Source organism: Opisthorchis viverrini (assembly GCF_000715545.1).
Source record: "Opisthorchis viverrini unplaced genomic scaffold opera_v5_246, whole genome shotgun sequence".
In the NCBI taxonomy this organism is placed as follows: domain Eukaryota; kingdom Metazoa; phylum Platyhelminthes; class Trematoda; order Opisthorchiida; family Opisthorchiidae; genus Opisthorchis; species Opisthorchis viverrini.
In genome coordinates this window covers 714,108-731,969 of record NW_008751902.1, presented here as the reverse complement: position 1 = coordinate 731,969, position 17,862 = coordinate 714,108, and the positions used below count along the sequence as shown (strand labels likewise).

Genomic DNA, 17,862 nt, shown 5'->3' with positions numbered 1-17,862 from the left:
TATTTCTCGAAAACAGTGCATTTTGGGTTGAAGTGGAACATGGGGTTGACGGAAATTCTGGGACTGTGTCTAACTGATGAGCCCCAAGAAGGGCGAAACCGGTCGTGGGCTGTCGAAGAGTTTTTAGTAATCTTGTGAGAGTCTACTCGCTGAGTGACCGAGGTGTGCCGGGAGAGGACAGTCTTCACCACAACCGATAAGTCTCAACCCGTTGGATGTAATCGTTTCTTTGACAACATATCTTCAAACTGGCGAAATATTTTCTTAGCACACTCTCAGCAGATCACTTGCAGACCATTATTAGACCCTATAGTGAGTCCAGAAGATGGTTCTTATTACTCAGTGGAGGAGACATTCACAACACCAATCTTTCCAGTACACCTTTGTTCGGATTGGCCAGTTGGTTTTCCCTATTTTTGCACCAGCAGACAGCGAATCACGAGGTGTGTTGCGGAGCATCATCATTATATAAGTATAGCTTAACTTTTTCATTACCAGTTATTTATCCTTGGGCGCTCTTGGATAGAAATAGAGAAGTTAACATCTTGTTTGTTCAGCATTGCAGCTTGCGTTAATGTCAAAGGTTTCGTTCTTCAGTTGGTCGTATCGCTACTTCATGCTACATTTATTGCGAATCCCGAGGTTTGTGTGGGTTAACAAAAACCTAGTTGGCGAAAATTTTCACTTCTATTATGCTACCTGTGATCCTTTCTCTTTTCAGCAAACTACTAGTTCATAAATGTTACGCTCTGAGCGGGTCCCATGGGCAGTTGCATGTCTAGCATTTTACTTCCTTGTTCAACATTCACCTGTGGAATCACTGCCAGCCGGAGGGTTACGCAAATCTGATGTTCAGAGCTCGAGTGACGCTTTACCCAATGGCCTGAAACTACAAAACCTACATATCTTATTCCGCCATGGTGATCGCACCGCATTAGGACCGATGTTGAAAGATACCAGGCCTTTCGAGGAGACTTGGCCACTTGGTCGTGGTCAGCTGACTGAGGAAGGTGTGCTGCAAGAATTCAAGCTTGGAATGTGGTTGCGCCAGAAATACGACGGTTTTATACATAAAAAATACAACGCTTCAAATTTCTATTTGCGAAGCACTGATTATGACAGGACACTCATGTCTGCTCAGGCGGTGGCTGCAGGACTCTATCAGGACATTACTTCTCCACTAAAATCTTACGGAATCGCGTGGACGCCGATTCCTGTGCACACTGTACGGAGGGTAGGTTAAATTATAACTGTGCAACGAATTTTCCTGAGCTGCTTTACACACATTATTACACATCCAGTTTTTTGCTTATGTAATGACTGATACATACAGAGGATGTTCATTTTTCCTCTTCTTCGATTCTGACAAATTTGTGTGGATAGTAAATGCCCCGTGACTCAAGGTTGGTTAATTCAATTTAATATAGTTCTTTCATTAAACGCAGTCATTTATAAGGTCTCTCTTTTACGGTAATTTCAACTGCCGAGCAATATGCACAAAGAACAGGTTTGCCGTTGTCGTATGAGTAGCTAGTGCCCTTCATTTTCTACTCTATGTTGTCATTGGCACTAACCTCATTTGTATTAGTGAAATCAAACCTTAACGTGGTGTGTTCACGAAAAGTAACTCAACACAAAACGCATACTGGCAAGTAGTTCTAGTCAGATTAGCCGATTTTCGATAAGCAATGCTCTTGTGATGCAACCTCGGACCAACATGGATGTAACGTCCAGGTGACTTTAAATTATCCGGTGGAAAATTGTGCAAAGGGCAAAAAACTTGTCGTCGAAAGTCAAATGAAAAGATCCTAGTTTATAAACATTACCTGCCGTTTCTTTTTTGTGTTGAAAATTAGGTAATCTTGTTCAAAAATGAACTAGTTTAATGCGAGAGATCCCATAATTCAGTTGTTTCAAGAAAACCCCAGTAAAAGTTTGCAACTCAAGTAGGCCATTTCATGCTTTCTCACTGAAGTCCAATGCGGTAGACACGAGTTAATTATTACGCAGCACAAATTGCAACCGGCCGCGAATTGAGCAAATGTATTGACTAAACGCTCGGTAACCGATGGTTTATCGGTGGAGAAACCGGTCTGGTGAAACCGGACTAGTATCGAAAACACTAAGGAATTTTCATCACATTAAGTCATCAGGTTAAGCCAAGTGAATAGTCTGGTTGTGCAATTTCATGAATACATTCCCAAACCTTTGTTCCCTGCGCAGACACTGATTTATCATATTCCAACGTAGTTCAATGGTGTGTTAGTTATGAGGTTTAACTCAAACGTCTATGGTCCGGAAGGCTTGAGGGTAACGGGTGATACTACTGATGAGGAGGCATGCGAGTAGTAGGTTTCCTTCTTGTAATTTCGCTTTGCGTCTCTTGAAAAGGAAGGTCTGTTGCGGAATTCGTGGAGTCGCTTAGTAGCATTTGCTTGGAGTTGAGCAATCGATGATTTGGGTCAATGAATATCCAGGAAAGTTCAAGAAGACACATTCACGTGAAGATGGATTTTCAGTTTTTGTAAATAAGATGCAAATAAGAATTTCGCTTTCCTGTCCAATAGTCTGTAACTGGTCATTTAGCATTTTCTAATAAATAACTCCGCAGCGAAGGCCTTCTTCCTTTCCATAGTAGCGACGCTGGATTAGCATGTTCACCACAAAACGGCACCGGGTATTATTTATAACCAACAAAAATTTGATGTACACTGGCATCTTTTTCCTTTCATTCACTTCCTGCCTGTGTTATTATTCCCGTGGCCGTGGCACGCTGTTATCCTTTTAAAATTCGTTTCGTCAGTGAAGCCAATCTATGGTGAAAAGTTGAGAAGCACTATGCTGGCCTCAAGACGTTTTGAACCCGTGACCTCCCGGTCAATAGTTCAAAACCAAACAATCTAGCCATGAGACACTGACAGCACTGTAATCAGCCCTCAAATAGGGTATAGTCCTACTCACTATTCAAGTTACAGAAACCACATCACGTGGTCACTATTGACCGGCCAAAACCAAACAATCTAGCCATGAGACACTGACAGCACTGTAATCAGCCCTCAAATAGGGTATAGTCCTACTCACTATTCAAGTTACAGAAACCACATCACGTGGTCACTTATTGACCGGCGCCGGGACGGACGATTGTCAGTATCAATTGAGAATTACCAAATCACCTCATATTACCATAGAGTACGCTTATAGCAAAGGCCGATTACCTTTTCCAGGTAAAAGAACATGCTTTTGGTGATAAAAACATTTATTAGGACTAACTGTTTTTCCCTGGATTGATCACGTAAAGTAATGGTTTCGAAAGTTGATGCTTCTTATGTTTAATGTCGATATCATGCATTTTTAGCTCAAACTCCTGCTGTAATTTCCCCCCAATTTTTCGCAGGACAGAGAAACTCTTCTCAGCCTATCCTTCTGCCATCGTTTAGAATTGCTGCGGAAAGAAGAAATGACTTCCAAAAAAGCAGACGAATATGCTGAGTCCCACAAAGCACTATTTGATCTAATCAACAAGCAATCAGTGACAGAAAAAATTGATCGGTTTAATATTTGGAAGCTTTCTGATCAGTTTGTATGCATGAGAGCCCACAAGATGGCACTTCCTAGTTGGTGTACAGAAGAAATTTTCCAAGAAATCGAAGAAGTTTCTAAATTCTTTTGGTTGGTAAGTTGGCTTCGGAAACTATTCTTCCTTGTCAAACGTGGCTTACTCAAAAGTGGCATGGAACATTCGAAAGCCACCAATGGCGCAGTTTGGGCGTGCTCATTGGGGCGTGATTTCATGTACGTTAGAGTGATATGAAAAGTTTCACAAATATCATATTTTGGGGGTTGTTGCGATAAAGTATGCTTTTATCAGGATTGGCTGGTATCCGGAACGGATCTGCTGTGTAAATGCAGGTTGATTCACTGAACGCCTGCCGATTGCGCTTCACCCAGCGCAGATTGTGATGCTACGTTCAAGGCGATGATGGGGAAACGGACTTGGGGTGAGTAAGATTAGGGGGTACACATGCGAAGGCCCCACCACAGCCATCAACCGGGTCATCCAGGATGAAATATCAGTCAGTAGTGGGATTATTTTTTGCACCAAGACCTAGCCTCATCCGTCGGATGACCGAGTTTCAGTGGGATGGTGCATTCACCTCAAATGAATTACCCTCCAGGGAATGTTCGTAACGACTCACTTTAGAGCATAATAGCAGTAGGATAATGAAACACTGCTTGCTTTCGAAAAAAATTCCTCTGATGAGAAGATTTATCAAAGCTTCAGAACCTTCCTGGCGTCTGGGTGTTTAGTGGGCATTGTATTGGTTAAAAGCCCATTTCAGTGGCCGAAACGTAGCTCCAAGTACTTTTATGTAGAAGCGAAAAACGTCTCATTGGTAAAATGAAACATATTTTCCACATCAATTTCTGCTTTTATCTTTCTTCCTAACCGTGTTCTCCTTTATACAGTTACAGTCTAACAGCTCGGAGGATCTACTCCAGATGGAAATCGGCGTATATCTTAACACCTTCGTTGAACACCTCAAATCCATCACTACTTGTAATAAACCAATTATAATAAACGGACGCCAGCTGGGCTTGAAGCATACGGTGGCCTATTCTGCCCATGACACACATGTCAGTTATTTGATAGGCGCTTTTGGGGCATCAACGAAGGGAAAAATTCCGTATTCATCGGCAATAATTCTGGAATTGCTCGGACCAGACAAGCCTTCTTCTCCTGAAAATTACCGCCTTCGTCTACACTTCAAGCAAGGATATCCTGATGAGACAGGTGAATATTTGAGCATTAAGCCATGTGCTGATCAACGGGCAGCAGATGGATGCCCGCTGAACTTGGTTTTGAAACATCTCCAGCCCTATCTGATTGATGCGGATAAGTATTCTGAGCTATGCTCTGGACAGCCTCACACTGGCGTTTAAATTCTTTTGCACTGTGGGACGAATGTTTGTAGTTTGAATGGTTTTACACCAGCAGTGATATTTTCTATGTTCTTCCTGGTAGTGGCTTACGCCCCTCCGCTTTATTTATTTCATTGTTGCCTCACGTACTTGCTGTCTGTAATTATCTTCAGATTTGACATTTTATAAATTTTAAAAGATCAATTGTGATAACGTGCATCGTTGATGTGATAAAAATGTGGTTTTATCATTCTGATGACATACGTTTTCTAAATTGCTTTGGAAATTTGTTCCAGCACTGCACGTTAACTACTTGGATTACATAGGAGCACAAAATAAAACGCATATTACTCGGCACACAAACCACTAAGATTGTCGAGAACTAGCGCTTTTTCTTCTGGGTAAATCTGATAGGAGAAGTCTTGAGTTAACCCACTAGAATTTGGTGAAATATGTTTATACGTAAATCAAACTGGTGTTCACTTGATAGCCAACTATATCTTGGCTGAAAATTTCCTTTGCGAAATTCCCCACCTAAATGAGCTATAGAGAAACCGCCTCTTGTTTAAGTTGGCACGATATTTGAAATATCTCGGCTGAACACGCTGGTCATGAGGATTTTGGAACCTCATCGACAACCAGAGAACAGCTTTGCTGCTTTAGGAGCTCATGCGTTTTGTACATTCCTCTTGTTTAAGTTGGCACGATATTTGAAATATCTCGGCTGAACACGCTGGTCATGAGGATTTTGGAACCTCATCGACAACCAGAGAACAGCTTTCTTTATTTAGGAGCTCATGCGTTTTGTACATTTCTCGAGTTTTCGTAAAACTTGTGTTCTAATTGAGGGTCACGTTTTGAGCTTTCGGTAGGTTTTTAAAAACCTTACGAAGAGTACGCTCCATTAAGAGATACATCTGCCTTGCCTGTGGTTGTTTTCGTTGACAAATAGCGGCGCAGAGAAATCTGCCATTTTCTTCGGATGGTGTATTCACGTCCGGAGACTAGTCGCAGCACAGTTCAAGCAGAACCTCTAAGATATCCACAGTCAACCGTAAAGCATGTTGGCGTTCCCTCAGAATACAGACATACTAATATCTGTCTTTCTATAAGTGACGCTGTTATATCTTTGCGCAAGATGAGTTGTACTCGCCGGTGTTGAAGTGAGCCACATTATCCACCGCTAAATTCTGAGTCTAAAGCCTATCAGGCACAGTGTGATGCATTTTCTAGAAATTGTTTTCGGTGCGATTCTTCAACCATATAGGTTTAGAGTCATTCATTTGAGATAAATTTGAATAGCGAGTTTCATACGGCTCCGCAGATCTGTCGTGATACCAGTCGATAGAATTAGCCGTTCATAAAAAATATTATGGATCGATGTTTACCGTTTCAGCTCCACTTTACGATCCTATCGAGTCCTAATAGGAGACTTGACATATACTGACTTTTCCTCTCAAGTTGTGGATGTATCGCTGATCTCTGCGGTCCAAAAGTCAATTAACAGGGCGCCATTTCATGCTGACGGGATGTATCAAAGTTAGTCCTTAGTAGGCTCGTAGTGCGCGGGCGATAGAGATTGTTTTATTGTGCTGTAAAATTGCTTAATATTACCCATTCGTAATTATGTTCTCGAACTTGGCTAGTATGCCAGTAAGAAGCATTCCTTGATAATCTAGCAAAGGAATGTGCGCCTTATATTTCCTCTCCCATGCGGTAAGCGTAGCATGACACCCTCAGTCATGTGGGTTACATTCAGAATTATGCACAAAAATGACTCGCACACGTACTGAACGAAATTGGCGCGAATTAGCGACCATTTGTGAAAACGAAGCGGTCAGAATACAAATGGTTTGTCTGGAACTTTGCGTTAACCTCTGATGGGCAACTTTCCCTGTATGTTCGTTATGAATTGGTCGTATCACATTTCCTCAATTATCAGTGCACGCAAATTGACAGTGGTTGCGTCGACACTTGACCTACTAATACAGCATGGTCGTCCGATGCTATAAAGTCAGTCTGAGCTCATTTGGAAGGTAAATATGTTGAAATTTGAATTATCGATAACACTATTGCCAATAATGTTAGGTTACCAGCTTTCTAGCGCTAATGTGTTGGAAGATGTGCAATGCTATCTGAGTGAGAGCCAGACACACTGCGGCGGTTAAGCGTTCAACAAGTGGCAGGAAGCTCGGTGATTGGAAACTCTATTAGATCCGTGGGATCTACACAGCTAATAATTCACATCAGGGATGAAACAGCTGTACAGTGCCTCTCGGCTCTTGAACATGGTCTGGCTTCATTTATGGATGCAGTATCAACCGAAGTATGCTGATGAATTTTGATAGGAGCCCCGAGTAACCCCCGGTTGCAAACAGATTGTAACAGTTACATCCGGATAAGTGAATGGACGATTTAGTTAAGAACACGAGTTTAATTATCATGAAGCCAAATTTTTCAATAATCATGTTACTCTGGCTTGGTGTGTGTCCCTTTTGGCGTTTAGGCGGCATTGGTTTCATTGACCAGGTATTTAAACCTACCTTCCTATACAATTGTTTGTTTTGGTCATTTTTATTGACTGGGTGGTCATTGGAAGGTGGAACAACACTATTTTAACCTCAGAATTTGCAATAATCTACTTTATATATTTGAAGACCGTCAAGTGCAGACACAAGTACTGGAGAATCGAGTGGTTCGCCTGTTGTGTGTCTTGATAGAATACACCAGAAAGAACTGTCGGGAATATCTAGCGCGCAACAACGTAAGTTGGAATAATCAATTTCATCCAATCACTTAACAGAATTCGAAGGAATCAGATTACCGTTTTCAAGATGAACTACTTACATGCTTGCAGAAAATCCTCAGCTGACCAATTTTGTCCTCCTTGGGGATCACTAAGTAGGTGCAGCTCTTGAGTTCCTATCGACCTCAAGCCCTGCTTGAACCCAAAATGTACGAAATTCGCAAAGTTCACTGAATGTGAACTGAAACACCAGGCAGCCTTTTTGCTGCACATTCAGTTGAGAAGCATAACAATCTAGAGAAAAAGCTGTGACTCACTTGGATTTCTTGCTTAAACAAAACTGGTTTGCGAGTGAGCTTGTTCAACGGAGATTCTATTCTATTCTATTCTATTCTATTCTATTCTATTCTATTCTATTCTATTCTATTCTATTCTATTCTATTCTATTCTATTCTATTCTATTCTATTCTATTCTATTCTATTCTATTCTATTCTATTCTATTCTATTCTATTCTATTCTATTCTATTCTATTCTATTCTATTCTATTCTATTCTATTCTATTCTATTCTATTCTATTCTATTCTATTCTATTCTATTCTATTCTATTCTATTCTATTCTATTCTATTCTATTCTATTCTATTCTATTCTATTCTATTCTATTCTATTCTATTCTATTCTATTCTATTCTATTCTATTCTATTCTATTCTATTCTATTCTATTCTATTCTATTCTATTCTATTCTATTCTATTCTATTCTATTCTATTCTATTCTATTCTATTCTATTCTATTCTATTCTATTCTATTCTATTCTATTCTATTCTATTCTATTCTATTCTATTCTATTCTATTCTATTCTATTCTATTCTATTCTATTCTATTCTATTCTATTCTATTCTATTCTATTCTATTCTATTCTATTCTATTCTATTCTATTCTATTCTATTCTATTCTATTCTATTCTATTCTATTCTATTCTATTCTATTCTATTCTATTCTATTCTATTCTATTCTATTCTATTCTATTCTATTCTATTCTATTCTATTCTATTCTATTCTATTCTATTCTATTCTATTCTATTCTATTCTATTCTATTCTATTCTATTCTATTCTATTCTATTCTATTCTATTCTATTCTATTCTATTCTATTCTATTCTATTCTATTCTATTCTATTCTATTCTATTCTATTCTATTCTATTCTATTCTATTCTATTCTATTCTATTTTCTACCATTCTGTTATGAAACGGTTTGGACACTCTGTAAAAAAGGGCTCAGTACTTGAATTTGGCTCGAACAGCTGCCAAACATCGTGATTGAATGGATACGGACGATCAATTCGCTTACGTAATCTGATACTCAGACAAGCATGGGACTAAAGTCCATTTGTGTGCTCCAAACGTCAACCACGAGCCTTGTTCCTTGAAACATTTCTCTCGACAACACCAAAATTTAAGGATGCCGCATCGCACTTGAGTCACCGCCATAATCCCCTCGATGCACCTGGTAATCAATCCCTTTTGGTAACTTGGGTGGATGCAGCTGATTTGCTCCTAAACTGTACAAAGCGTGCTAATTTTGTGCTACTTGTTTATTATCAGTAGCAAGAACGATGTTATTTGATATGCCACACAATCGGAAAGACCTAACCGACATTCAACTATGATATTGTGTACTAAATGAAAGAAATATTGCTGATTGGTTCTCCGTCTGGTTTGAAAATTCGGCCGACCCGGCAAATTACCGATCTTACGTGAAGCAGTTTTTGCGTCAAGATCGAAACTCTCATCAGCTCTAGACCTACTATTTGTTTATCTACCCCTACTGTACCGATTTACTCTCAATCGGTTGCAACCATTTGTCAACTGACTGAAAGTACCTATGCACCAACAGAGATGGAGTTGACTCAATACTTGCAATTTTTTCTGGTTTTGCTTTTAGGTCGTCAACTCTCAGTAAAACTTCGCAGGATTTGCCAGTGTCATCTCGTTATTGTATCTTCTGCCACGTTAGGCTTACATGTCCCTCAATACAGCGCTCCGTGAATCGCTCCAAATTTGTCATCTTTTTCAGAGTTTGTGCTTTATGTGATAACATTATCAGTTTGGCGGTTCACTCCTGATAACCCCCCAAGTACTTGATTGGGTGTATTCTGCAAGATCGCATTAAGTACCATGAGAACTAATGGTAGGCGATGTCATCTAAATAGTCACAACGGAGTGCCAAATGTCGTCAAATAGCTGGGCCTGTTATTCAGTATCTGGTGCTCGAATGCAAACGAAAAATCAACCCTTGTAATCAACTATGTTCCTTTTAATTCTGACATCTCATCTAGTCTGGGGATCTTATAAAACTTGCCCCACAAAACGGCTTTTATTGGCTTAGGATCGATCCCAACTTTCACAACTTCAGTTCAATCAAAGCTGACCCAATAGGTTGTGGGTCTACTATAGTAATTACGTGCGACTATGTCAGGCGCTCAAGTTTGGTCTTAATGGCACCTCGAGAGGCCACCGAAACTCCTGTAAAGGGCAAAGGTACGGGAACTGCAGCACCTCCTAGAGATAAGTTGACTTTTCCAGAAAGAACCAAACTCTAAACTGAAAACTTAGGTGTACTTTTCAAAAACTTTCAAAGATTCTCAAGGTTAATTGGAATAAAATGCAACTCTTAAAACGCCCGACTGGAGTAAACCCTACTCTGACCACTAAATTTTTGTAATCATGCAAGTAGCCTTTGTAAGAATTTGACACCTTGTTTATAAGCTTCAGGTGTGACCCATTCTGTATTCATAGTATCTTGGCAGTTCCTGTACAATTTACTGGGAAACACTGACAGCCGCCCCGTTCCAAATTTACAATTTCCATTGCCTTTCATGCATGAGAGACTCTGTGCAAAGCGTTGCTCAACTACTACGTTCTCGACTTTATTTAGACACACCTGATTTTCCCCGGCTTGCTCGAACAAACAGTCACTTCCTGAAGAAGTAAGTCATCTCTTGGCATCTGGTATACTTTGTTCCGCAAGTTGGACATTAATTCGTGATTCCCTCCTGCCTCCTTCCAAAGCAGATGCGTCTATCAGCACCCTTCGATCCAGTAACATTTAGGTCCGTATTGGGATTCCATTTCTCCCCGAGGGAGGCACTATGAGGTTGATCCCTCTTGACCGTATAAGGCTTCGTGGATCCCCGCATTCTAGACGATAATCCATCCGCCACAAATAAGACATTCATTGTTGAAAAAAGCTAACCTTTTCTGGACTATCGATGTGGAAATCACTAATCCAACTGTTGTAACTCAGTAAGATCGCGTTTGTCATTCAATTCTTTGCCTGGAAAATATCGTGGTAGTAATGAGGATTCGCACTTACACCTCTGGTTTAAACACACGTGGAGTGATCAACCAAAATAATTCCCTCAGAAGGGAAGGATCATTACGAAGACACGACAAGTACGTTCTGCTTCTTGGAATGTACCGGTATCATCTAAGCTAATTTCGTTCCTATCATGCGTAGAACTTCACATGTGCTCAGCACTATGATTCCTATTGGCGGTAGCTCAGCGTTCCGCGTTGGATGTACAACCATGCTCTCAGTTACCACACACCGACATCACATTTGCACGCCCACTCTGTAATTTTTCGACTTCGACTATACTTTTTACATAGACTTGCAAACTTAAGGGTAAGACTAGATATCAGTGAAGCGCCTACGCTGACGTTCTACACAGGTGGTTGACATCGAGTACACTCTGTATCTATACGCCACTGTCCATACTTCAGTACGGTATGGTTATATTGAACAGCGAACAAAGAATCAATGCAATGAAACAGGAGCCAAGTATTTTATTTTTCAATGTGCTGTAGCATTATCTAATTACATAGATGCAATCTAGGTTTTGTTACAAAACCATCATCATAACCATTTTGCACCAGCCTTTTATTCTTTACTTTCTTCCAGCCTATTCGACCATGATTTCTGGAAGAAACGTGATGAGCTACAAATCTATCACCTTATATTCAGCCATCCTTTGTTCATTTCTGGTATCCGCAAAAGCAATGGTTCGACAAGACATAAGAAAAAGTTGTCCAGACAACAACTTACCTCCTGGAATGATACTGCAAAACTTACATTTAGTATTTCGCCATGGTGATCGGACTCCACTGGAACAAATGTTAAACGATTCTGCGCCATTTGAAGAGATATGGCCTCTTGGTCGCGGTCAGCTAACTGACAAGGGAGTTTTACAAAGCTTCAAACTTGGAATGTGGTTGCGTCAGCACTACGATTGTTACCTTAAGCCTCAGTACAATGCTTCGGACTTTTATATACGAAGTACTGATTATGACAGAACACTCATGTCTGCCCAGGCAGTGGCCGCAGGTCTTTATCCACAGAACTCATCGCCCTTGGAATCATACGGGATCCAGTGGAAACCCATTCCCGTGCACACCGTTCCCAGAGTAAGACAGATCCTTTGCACGCTATTTATGGTGGTTCAACCGAAATTATCAAGATATTATATATTTAAGGCAATACCCATTAGATACTGAGATAGCTCAGTGTGTAAGGTACGACCTTACTGAGTAGAATGTGTGTGAATTTAACCCAACCTCTACACCTCAAATGTTGCTGTCTAGTAGTAACTCAGAACTTGGGGTAGCATCACGGCCACGTGAGTAAAACTACTGATGGCTTCCATTTTCACGGATCATCCAAGGATGTATTTTGGACTCGTCACGTTCAGATGTTCCAGAATGCAAAATACAAATGGGCTTTCAGTGCTAAGTGTGCATACAGTATGCTGTTCTGTATCTCGTAAAAAGTATACACTTTTATTATATCTGAGGTTCATTGCCTCGTAACAGAAGCATTAGGTGACATGTTTAGAAATCTTCTATGGTTGGTGCCCAAGCACCACCCGCATCTGAAGAAATTGTGGCACCGCTTTCTACTGTTCATTTACTATCGTGTACTAGTCAGTGAATATCCAGAAAAGTTCAAGAAGACGCATGAGACTATGTGCACATAAGATATTTACTTTCCTATCTACTGCTTAGTTCGTGTTTGCTAATAAATTACTTCGCAGCGACGGACTTTCCTCGCTCTAGTGGGAGGAGAATATTAACGACCTAATTTATAGGACGCAACGTTACCCTTCCAGACGTGGTGCACTGCGGCTCTAATAATGTGCTACTCACGAATGCCTTTGCTTGCAATAAACTGAAGACGGCTGACGGAACCAGGGGTATAAATTGGAAACATTTTCGCTGAACTTTTGCCATATAAATAGAATAAACAAGCTTGGATGATACAGTAAATTAGTTCCGTACCACTGTATTGTTTGTATTTTATAGGAAACCAACGGGCTTGATTGCAATTTAGAAGTCACCCATTACCTAAAATGGGTTAGAGTTAACTGTGACCCGGTTGATGGTATGGTTATATTTATGTGTTCAGTTTTTCGGCAGTTCATGTTTCGTGCTTCTATCCTGTTCTTTGGTTCTTTTGCATATTCAGGGGTCCAAATAGTTATGCTTACCCTTGAAGCCTCACCATGTAGTCTGTCCGATATCACCAGAGCCATATAATTCTACTCAAGATGCCCCACTCCCGAGTTACGCTAAGTTTATCGTATTAAATCTGACCTCTAAGCAGACACTGTGCAGCCACATACTGTTTGTACACAATGGGGAACAAAGATTTCCAAGGAAAAAATCATGTACATTGACCAATATGTGGAGTGCCATGGAACCGAGTAGGTGGGACTTAATTGTGCTCACTGTCGGCTCTTTGAGGCAATGAGAGGATGTTGTCCTCTTTCAGATCGTGTCAAAAATTAGTTGATTAGGCCACATAGGTTTTTGTCATCCATTTTTACTGCTTAGGGAAACTATGGGTAATAAAACCAAAAGCTCCTACAGCGGAATCATCGCAATGGAGCGATTATAATCCGTTCGAGAGGAGCAAACACTACAGGAACTGTGGAAATTAGATTCTTATTTCCAAAATATACGAAAAAATCACTTATGAGTCTTGAACCAACATGTTTTATACAAACTGTAGAATACAGGGTTTTTTGATTTCTTCAGCACAGGTTTTTGAAAACAACAATATCTGTTTTCTGGCACCGAAGCGTTGGTGTTAGCTGCTTCCCGTTTTTATCAGGAAGAGTTTTGTTTTCCTTTGTCCACTTTTCCCAGAAGCAAATACTGGCTGATCTCAGATGCTTTTATTCGAGAAGCAAAGTCACATACTTTGATGCTTTTGCTATTTTTGGATAGATGGGTACTTCGAAGCCAAATTCATTTAAATGGGCACTATACGTAACTTTCTGTATTCTGTTGCAACTTCCTGCACACTTGTCCTATTCTCATACAGGACAAAGAGACTTTGTTAAGCTCATCAACATGTAGCCACTTGGAAGCCTTACGTCATACCGCGATGACATCGGAAACAGCGATCAGTCTCCTCGAGGCTCACAGGTCTCTGTTTGACTTGATAAATGCCAATCAGATGAAGGTGAAAATCGATCAATTCAACAGCTGGAAACTCAATGACATGTTCATATGCATGAGAGCTCACAACATATCCCTTCCAAGCTGGTGTACGGAAGAAATATTTCAAGAACTGGATGAAGTGGGGACACATTTATGGCTGGTAAGTTATACAAATAATGCACCGAAGTTCTTGACAAATATTTTTTTCTGAGTGTAACCGTCTTAAAGTGGTATATTTAGTGCTCGTGTAACTAATTTTTTTCAACGCCACAGTTTAAACACTTGATGAGTGACCACAGAATTCCTACTGTGGAAACGGTTAATGCGTTTTAAGAATTCTAACGTTAGCCAAACGTAGCAGTCCGATTGAACTTTGCCATCGTTTGATCAATATTCATCCTGTCCTAGGGCAGTTATTCTGAGGGTTCACCCAAAGGCACCCGACTCGAGTTTCGTTCATCAACAAAGTATATCCCTGACTGTGCCGGAGTTTGAAGTCTGGGCATCTGACATGTGAGGAAGCCTTTTACATGCGCTCGTTCGCCACATCTAAGGGAGCGAACGTGCATACACTTGAGCAATGTGAATGGTTTTTCACCAGAACAGGAAGGGGACTGATCAAACGGTGGTGGTTGTGTGAACAATAATTATACCATCCCATAGCCACCAAAAACCTATCAGATACTATTCGACAGGCTTCAAGGTTCTGTGGTGCCATCTGTTTGAGGAGCCCTGATAGGCAAGCAAATCGACCGACACAACCAGGTCAGTCACCGACCGTCGCTCGAGTGGTCGAGCAGACCGATCACATTGGACACCACCATATGTTCAGAGTGGTGTATCAGATGCGTCCACCGAGTGCTAGTGAATCGGTAGTAATATGCATAGCTCTCATGTCAGAAGTCCAGAGCTAAAACCTCTTCACGGCCATGCACTAGTGATTAACCCTAGTAAGACTAAAAATCAAGTTCGGTACTTCCACAACTTGGTGTGGACTCATGAGAATAATGGGGTTAATGATAAGAAGGGGACTGTCCAGACAAGAGTGATGTGGATGTGAGTTCTACGAATCCTGCGGCCCTTTACAATTGGGCCTGCTAAGATCAGTAGTACGTCATCTTTCGACAAGGTACTCCTCGTAATTTACGTGAATACGATTGTTAGACGATAATCCAAAGTGTTAATTGCAGATAAAAACCTAAGATCATCAATATGTATTCGGCTTTGAACACCTCTGTTGCTTAGAATCTGCAAACGAGTTCCGTTACTTCATTCATTATCGGTCTTTATTAGCAGTTCGCCAGAAACCGGCCTCCCCAGACAAAACTATCTACGTTGCCCCGCAGTGTCACATCTGTTTATGACCCAGGGTGTGTGTATGCACAGTTTAACCCTCAACACGTTCTAGAACTAGCTTGTTCATGCACGTTTCACTTGTTTGTTCGCCACTATGCAGTTGGAGTCCAACAGCACGAATGAACTAATAAAGATCGAGATAGGAGTGTTCCTGAAAGCTTTTGTTGAACATCTTGGAACCATAGCAGGAGGTGATGGTTCAGTTAAACTGAAGAACGGACGTATCCTGCAACCGAAGCATATTATGTCTTATTCTGCCCACGACACGCATGTTGGTTATATTTTGGGTGCCATGGGAGTGCTGAAATTTGAGAAAGTACCATACGCCGGTGCAGTAATACTCGAATTGATTGGACCAGATCCACCTTCCTCCCTTGAAAACTACCGATTGCGCCTGCGCTATAAGCAGGGATATTCAGATGAAATTGGCGAATATCGAACTCTACCATCGTGTCCTGGTCAGAAGGAAATAGAGGGATGCCCGCTGGATCTGGTTATACAGCACCTTGAACCATTTCTGTTGGATGCAGAAGAGTATTCCAAGTTGTGCTCTGAACCGTCTCACAATGTAAGGGCTTTCAACCCATGGGAAGCACGCCCCAACTGGCCTTTGGTCTGCCTTGCCTGCGTGTTTTTCTTATGTTGGAATTGACTGCGTAATTCGTACCTTGTCATCGTTTTTGGAGAAAAATCGTCTAGCCAGTCTTATTCTAACGTGAAACTGATTGATTCCCTTGAATTTTACTAATATTTTCCGCAAAAATTTTTGAAAACTTCTCATTATTTAGATGTCAATGTGATGTTTATGTACGCATTTTTATTATACGATAAAACAACCTCATCAAGACATTTTGCCTTCCGTTTGATCTGAATGCTGGTGACATGTCAAAAGACACCATCATCTGTATTGCACCTCAAATATCCTGCTAGACCAAAATCATATCCTCACACAGATTGGTAACTATACAGCCCACCCTGACGCTAGGACCTGAACGAACATTCGTGAGGCACTGACAAAACACGCTTATTTACAAATTACATTACTTGTTAACGAGCGACTCAAATGAATCCTTTTGTCGATAGTTATCTAGTGAATGAGTTGTACAAAGTCCAGCTCATGTTTCAGTTGACACGATTTTCGAGACATTGCAAAAGATGCATGAATATCAAGAACTGTGCGCCGAACTTAGGGTATTCAGTCACATTTTCCAATCAGAGTGCGAAGGTGTTGTTGATATCAAGGAAGTTGTCATGATGGGGATCTCACAAATATTTAGGAATCCATTGCCGGTACAAGGTCAAATAATACACCCACTATCGAAACAGGGATAATACCTATCGGTGGAAAGGAAGCCTTACTTTCTTGCCCAATACAAACCAAATTCTATTAACAAACTGAAAGATACCGACAAGATGATTGAAAAACCTTAGATTCTTCGAAATACACACAACCGAAACTCAACTTCATTTTCTCGCTTCAGGCAAACTTACTTCGCCAGTTGCTGAGACAGTTTTCCGATTAACTTTTCAGGTCATTGTGAGATGTAACCAGGCCGAGATACTAATGCCGCTTTCGTCATGTCTTTGCCTTCTTGAGTAAATATGCGCCAATTGTTTTGTGATCTTACATACTTCACTGTTTTACCACAAGGACTCGCTCTTAATTATTTTGTTTTCTTTGCACCAGTTCCAACGTTATGATATCATGAATACAACTTTAGGGAAATCGCCTAATCAGTATTGGTAGACCAGGCCCAGGCGATAGTCAAAAGTTAACTTTTTACACGTTTCACTACTTCGTCGGAAGGTTTGGGACTATCTATGACAATATAAGTGACATAAAATTCAACTAGTCAGAAACTGGTTCATCTGATTTTATGAGAAACAAGTTCACCATGATGATATTGAAAATACTTAAGCATTGGTTAGCGTCCATAAATTGATCACTCAGAAAACCTGTTTCAAAGTTACCGTGTGCAAAAAAAGAAGAAACCTAGAAAGCTTTATGCTCGTGTATGGATACTTTGGTGCATCATGTTATATTCATTTTAACATTCTTTTGTAAGAATTCTTTGGAGAAATCTCGTCAAATTTGCCTGGATACCTTAATACAAAGTACTCACTTTTTCGCTCGTTGTTTACTGGTTTAAAGTTAAAGCTTCTGTGACTATATATATATATATATATATATATATATATATATCCAGAAGTGCGCTTGTCAGCAACTATATCGGTACGTGACAATGGATATCAAAAATTACTAGAATACGTTGCATCTAGTTCTAAGACAAGCTGAGTGACGATAAACGCGCTTCTCTGTTTGGCTCTGTTCCATGTT

General features: G+C 40.5%; 2 protein-coding genes across 2 annotated transcripts in view; one reads left to right on the top strand and one right to left on the bottom strand.

Moving 5' to 3' along the window:
- The window catches only part of T265_14709 (hypothetical protein), a gene marked incomplete at both ends in the record, with an annotated part of 9,306 nt that extends 9,124 nt beyond the window's left edge, over positions 1–182 (bottom strand). Inside the window, one exon of the mRNA XM_009174880.1 lies at positions 15–182. Within this exon, the coding sequence (XP_009173144.1) occupies positions 15–182 (168 nt within the window). The remainder of the gene's footprint in view (positions 1–14) is intronic.
- Positions 183–739: 557 nt separating this feature from the next.
- On the top strand, positions 740–16,360 carry T265_08936 (hypothetical protein; the record flags this gene model as incomplete). The annotated part of the gene is made up of 6 exons (XM_009174875.1): positions 740–1,234; positions 3,395–3,673; positions 4,468–4,935; positions 11,604–12,131; positions 14,050–14,328; positions 15,625–16,360. 6 exons carry the CDS (start codon positions 740–742, stop codon positions 16,174–16,176), a joined length of 2,601 nt encoding a protein of 866 aa, XP_009173139.1.
- Between the last annotated feature and the right edge of the window lie 1,502 nt (positions 16,361–17,862).